Genomic DNA, 6,642 nt, shown 5'->3' on the forward strand with positions numbered 1-6,642 from the left:
TATCATTTTAACATGTATGTATTTAAATGATAGAAGAACGTGAAGAAGCGTGCGAGTGTTGCTATAGAGGGTAATGGAATACCTTTTTTTCTCAATCTCAATATAGATTATTCGGCACTCGTTGGATACGCGCGCATTCATTCTTATCCTCTCGCACACTCTTCAATTAGTTCAGTCCCTGGAAACATATGTAACAATTGATCAATCATGAGAGAAAAATGTTTCAGCGATTTAATAAAACGTAAAGACTTATTTTCTTATCTCGAAATTAACTGAGGTAATTCTCACCTGGATTTGGAACGACTGTCTTTCTGCCTGTCCTGAGATTTGCTACGCGAGCGTGATTTGCCACGTGAGCTCTTGCTGTCCGAACGAGAGCGACTACGGCTGCGGCTGTAAGAGCGCCTGCGGTCTCTGTCACGACTACGCGACCTACTACGGGATCGAGATCGCGAACGCCTGCGATCTCTACTTCTACTTCGTGATCTGTAAACAAATAATCGAAAATTCTCTAATAAACAAAATATTTGCACTGAAAAATAATTTATTCTTTCCATTCCTCCTTCTTCCCTCCCTTCTCTCCTTCCTCTTTTTCATTCTATTTGTACGCTCTAAATAAATAAAAACAACACAAACTCACCTTCCACGACGACGACTTCCACGGCTACGATGCGGAGATGTCGGACGTCCGTACCGTGCCATTTGAACTCGGAGTTCCCTACCGTCCAACAGTCTTCCGTCCATGGCATCTAATGCGTCTTCCGCATCGCGCTTATCATAAAATCTGCCAAGAAATATATTCAAAATACTCGACTTACTGCTTCAATATTTTCAGTATATTTCATTTCCTTTCTTAACATATGCTACCTATACATTTTTCTCATGTAGCACTGCGTGATTCACTTATATTCTAAGCAAGATAAATATTTTTATCATCATACGAATAAGATTTGGAATTATTCTCTCCTCTCTTCTCTCTCCTTCCCCCTCTTTCTAATTCCTCACACTTATTCAGTTATCAACATTAATTATTACTAACTTTAACTTGTAAATGATATCAAAGCATTTGTCATCTTTGTACGATTCTAATAAAAGTTAAGTATTAAAGAGTTTTTTATATAAATGTAGAATCAGACAAAATAATAACGCGAAGTCAACATAAGTATCTGCAAATCGCGTTTTAAGAAACAGACGTAAAACGTTTCCTATGAGAAACGCGACTATGCTTCTTTCTCGACACTAAACCAATTAATAATATGGAATAAACCAAAATTAATTTCGAGTAAGAGTATAAAATTATAAGTATAAAACTATTAAACATATTGTAGAGATTCGATAATTTTGATAATTCTCCAGCTTCTGAAGAAAGACGGATAAACAATTTTCCGTCAGATTACTATCCAAAATAAAAATTTATTGCAATGAATTTCCATTACAAACGTAACTTTCCACAGATATCAGATTATTTAAATATCAATTTCAGGATAAAACTATATTAAATAATATATTAATATATATTATAATATATTTAACACGCACGCGCGCGCGTATGTGAGAAAGAGAGAAAATTCGAATGTATATTGTAGACGTGCATACTGTCGTGACTGTTGAGTCTAACAGGAGCGTAAGCACTCACATGTACCGGTGAGCGTGTCACTCCTGCTTACTTGCCGTTCTGGACTTGTGATCTAGCTATCGACGCTAACTACTTCTTTTTATATTTTAAAAACGAAGCTTCGAACAAATTTTTGACAAAGGAAAAATCATTTCAGAATATGGCCAGGAATATATATCTTTAAGAACAAAAGGTTATTTTAAATCATCTTGTATATTACATATATGTAGAAATCTGACTATTCCACACTGACTTCCCCCTTGCGTAATGACTTTCCATACAAAGCGAAAATGAGACTTCATAGACCTGTTCTTTTTGGCTGAACTTTTACACCAGTTCATCTTTCTTCCTTTTCTCTCCAGGAAGCCTCATGACTCCATCCTACTTCCCTCAGTTTAGAGATGTTCAAATTTTCCCGCGAAGCGAGATCCATATCTATATTCTACCTGCTTAGAAAATCAATTGCTCTGTAAGAAAGGAGGATGGAGTGGACCTCGCTTGGTGTGGAAAGTCGGATGTCCCTAGGTAAAAGGGAAATGAGGTGGATTCCTTCGCTTTGTGTGGAATCATGAAGAGAGAAGGATTTGCGATAGTGATAGTTCTTAACATTGTAACAAAGATATTTCTTTTAGGGGAAACCTCTTCGATGACCTTGACCTTAACATGTTATAACATTATAAAAGTAAGAATACTGATTCAATTTTTTCTTATGAATTAATTGGTGATTTCATATAGTTTTCGAGATATATTTACATAAGATTCATTTTCAAAATTTCCTTATTTTCTGTATATAACACTTCATATATAGGAGGGATGTTGTACTCAAGTATCCTTGAAAAGATGATTATTTCATTAACAGTAAAGCTATTAACAAATAAATTTTGAAAAATGTCTTACTTTTATCATACACAATTTTAATCTTTCATGATCACATTTCAAAAAAGCTACACGATGATTAAAATGATCATTTTTGAAGTGTTATCAAATCAATAGTATTAGTTCCATTGACTTAAAAAAATTACAGTATATAATTTTAGTCTTTGAGAAAATAGAATAACGTAGTGAAAAATGTAATTTTAACACTAAAAAAAAACCGCAAATATGTTAACTTCGGAAAAATGAGTTTTATTACTGAAAAAATAACTTTTTAAATTTGTAATATTTTCAAATGCATATTCGCCTAATCCTCTTGAGATGATTTATCATATGCTCATTTTGGGTCAATTTGACTCACAGTGATCATGAAGGATTAAAAATTACCTTATACTCTTTTTACCAAAGGCATAAGACTTTCTACGCGAAATGAGATCCACCCCCACCGACTTTCTCTTAGACAAGAAGGGAGGTGAAGTGGACCTCGCTTTGCGTGAAAATTTTTCGTTTCTAATGGCAAAAGGAACAGTATTTGTATTAAAATATTTCAAAACTTTAAATGCGTTTTTCTCGAAACCGTGTTGTTGAACATGACGATCACGATTCCAAACGAACTATATTAGTCCTTCTAATTCAGGGATTATCCGAGAACATGTCATTATCGCCCGAACCAGAATTAATAGTTTACATTAATTTTTTTTCTATTTTTTTCTATTTTTTTAGAAGCATAAGAGAAAAAATTAAAGAATACAAAAATTAAAAATTAATTTGACATTGTAAGAAATGTCTAATTTCTACATGTAAAAAAGTAATAATTACATTTCTTTTAACATAACGACTGATGCATAGTCTACAGTTTGTAATACTGAGTAAAATTCGATTGAAAGCACTAGTGCACATTAAAGCCGTTGTACACTGATTTAATTTGTGTATAAAAGTGAAATGCAAATATTTAAAATTATAAAACATATTTCATCTAATAGTACAATAAATGTATTGAGTATTTTAATCGATTTCTATGTTTATGTATAAACATATTTTTGTTTATTTTGTGTATGTCTTGAATGTGCATCAGTGCATCCAATCGAATTCGCTGTAAGAAAATCAGTATTTAATTATAAGTGTTAAATATATATTTTTTTAAATTGTAACAATATTGTTTAGAATAAAAGCATTTTTTTAGAAATGCAAAGCTCAAAATTCTAGACTTTTATATTGTTCCCTGATTTTTCCAGATTTTCCACGATCCATTTAAATTTCCACGATTTTTCCCGATTGTTTTGATTTTTTTTTTAAATCTGTAGTAACCCTGTTATAGTAAATAAAGCGCGTTTATTTCCAAATCGGATTATATAAAAGTAATAAGATAAGAGCGGTGAAATTTTTCGATTTTACATCACACAGATATGTATAGAGTAATCCATTTTAATCAATATAATCGATTTTCTTTCCAAAATTATTAATAATACAAAAAAAATCTTTCACATGAAGGTGGAATGATTTAGAGAGAGACATATTTTGGATTGTTACTATTTATTTATTTATTTATTTATTTTTCTAGATGGGGCACCAAAAAGCTATGAAGATTCACTTCCACTTTTTTAAATGGAATTATAATTTTTACGTAATGATTCCTCTAGTTATTCAGCTGTATAAAACAAGGTTACAAGGTTACAAGGTACAGATATAAAAAAAAATCAATAATTTATGAGATATTTTATACTTCATTCTGACATAAAATATCTCGTTAAATATCTCGTGCGTGCGTGCGTGCGTGTGAATTAATAATTTTTTAATAATCGTACCTTAATACTTTTTACCTTAATACTTAAACAAAAAAATGAGATGACTCAATTGGTGTAAAGACAGTTGCTTCAGAAAAAAATATGTAAACAAGATGAATACTTTTTTAAATAAGCAACTATGTATTTTCTTTATACCAATTAATTCAACTCATTATTCTGTTCATAACCATATTAAAGTATAATAATAAAAGAAGTTGAAAGTTTACTAAGTTTAGAGATATTTAACATTTTATATTAAAATGTACCAGAATAAAGTATAAAATATTTCTCGTAAACTATTGATTTTTTTATATCTCTATCTTAATACTTTTATATGCAGAATTAGAGAAATCATTTATACCTGATAAAAAAAATCATATAATTCTATTAAAAAAAAATAGAAGTGACTTTCATATTTTCTTCGCGCCTCCACCTAGAAGAAAAACAACTTGATCAGAATACATTTCTCTCAAAACCGTTCCACTTTCATCTAAAGCATTTCTTCGTATCATTAATAATTTCAAAGAAAATTGACTAAATTGATTAAAATGGACTTATCATGTATGTAAAACATGTGAATTTCAAAAATGATTTGTGACATTGCTCTAATAATCTTGGTATTAAAGATATGTTGTCATTTTATTTTAAATTGTTCGAAAAAAATCGTATTATGGAAAAAAATACATATGTAAGGTGACCAATTCCTCAAAAAAAAGAGAGGGACATAAAAAAAAATTCAATATTGGAGTACTTCCGAAAAGGCGATCCCCCCGATTTTCTTGTTGATTGATATATTACTGTATTTTAATGCTCTAATATGATCATGAAAATTACTGACAAGATCATTTTCACGGTCAAATATTTACTAATATTTTATTAGTTATATTACAAATATTTATTAATATTTATTAAAACTGATTTTTATCTGTACTTTTGTGTACTAATTACAAATACGATCATGGAAATTGCCGACAAGATCATTTTTACGGTTAAATATAAACTTTTACATTTTATATAATCGCAAGTAGAGCTGTTAGATTTTGGTTCATGCCCCCCCCCCCCCCCCCCATTCCTTTTGCTAAGGAGCACATGACTTCCATAATTATACTGTGGATTTCGACTTTCCATGCGAAGCGACTCTCCCCCCCTCTCCTCCCCCCTGCGAAGGGCACACGATTTTCTATGAAAAAAAATGTGAAAAAAAGTTTTTTAAATATTTGATCTTGAAAATGATCCCGGTAATTTTCACGATCATATTTGTAATCAATTCAGTATTCGTAATTATGGCATCAAAATATAGTAGTATATCAATCGAGAAGAAAATCGGAGAGTTCACATTTTCGGAAGTACATCTCTCCCTAAGTGTTATCCTTCTCGTTTAACAAACTTGTTTCTTATCATGAAATAAGTCTGAATGAATTCCGATCGGAATTATTCTCTAGATTTCTATTGTTTTCTAGGAAAATCAGAATGATTCCGATCAAAATTCCGTGTTCTATGATAGATACTTGGTACTAAAATTCTCTTTCCTACTTTCGTCAAATATAAAACATATACTTGTCTCACTTTAAGTTCCAAAATGTGTAGTTAAGTCACGGAAAACAGACCCAAAGAGACTTCTAATTTGAGATGGTTGGTCATCTTAGCATATAGGAGTATAGCGTTCCAATCGGAAACATCGATTTGCGAACTAATGCGCTCGCATCGTGACGTCACCATCACCGTTGGCGTCAATATATCCAAGACACACCATTGCCCACAAGAGAGCGGTTAATTGAATGTACCGTCCATATGGCGGGCGTGCACAATCGCGAGACGCGATTATTGAAACGTGGCTCACCTGACAAACGCAAAGCCGCGGCTTTCGCGCGTGAAGCGATCCCGGGGAATATAAATGTCGCCAACCTCGCCGCATCGCTCGAACACGCGCCTCAGATCTTCCGGCGTCGTCCTATACGTGAGATTGTCGACTTTCAGGGAAACCATCCCGTCGATGCGGGGCGGTGGCCTACCGTAACTCATTCTTCCCTCTCGAACGTCACGTCTCCGGTCCTTGTAGTAAGATGCGTGAGATTACGTGGAATCTTCGTTGACAGTTGTAACGACCAGTGACCAAACAAGCGTAAGCGAACGACAAAGGAAAAATGGCGTATACTAGTATTATTAGTGACTGTGAGTGACGACGATGGCGGAATTTGCTACGACCATAGATGTAATATAAGTATAGATTCGTGATGCCAGATTCTGATTCGATGTCTCGAGAATCGATTCTTTTTCACCTTCAAGGCTACATTCCAAAACTTCCTCTCTGAGAAATATTTTACTCGAAATATATAGTACGCATAACGTATACTATATAAAAAATAAAAT

General features: G+C 32.7%; 1 protein-coding gene across 1 annotated transcript; it reads right to left on the reverse strand.

The window, feature by feature from the left end:
* Window positions 1–284: 284 nt before the first annotated feature.
* On the reverse strand, window positions 285–6,294 carry LOC105621548 (serine/arginine-rich splicing factor 2). Its single transcript, XM_012203021.1, has 3 exons — window positions 6,113–6,294; window positions 641–784; window positions 285–486 (listed from the first exon to the last, which is right to left on the reverse strand). Exons 1-3 carry the CDS (start codon window positions 6,292–6,294, stop codon window positions 285–287), a joined length of 528 nt encoding a protein of 175 aa, XP_012058411.1.
* Window positions 6,295–6,642: the final 348 nt, after the last annotated feature.

This window comes from Atta cephalotes (assembly GCF_000143395.1).
Source record: "Atta cephalotes unplaced genomic scaffold scaffold00034, whole genome shotgun sequence".
Taxonomy (NCBI): domain Eukaryota; kingdom Metazoa; phylum Arthropoda; class Insecta; order Hymenoptera; family Formicidae; genus Atta; species Atta cephalotes.

Coding starts and splice junctions, on each gene's coding strand:
- LOC105621548 (XM_012203021.1), bottom strand. CDS start 6,294: ATGAGTTACGGTAGGCCACCGCCCCGCATCGACGGGATGGTTTCCCTG. Junction 785..6,112: donor CGCGGCTTTGCGTTTGTCAG/GTGAGCCACGTT, acceptor ATTTCTTGGCAG/ATTTTATGATAAGCGCGATG. Junction 487..640: donor GGAAGTCGTCGTCGTGGAAG/GTGAGTTTGTGT, acceptor ATTTGTTTACAG/ATCACGAAGTAGAAGTAGAG.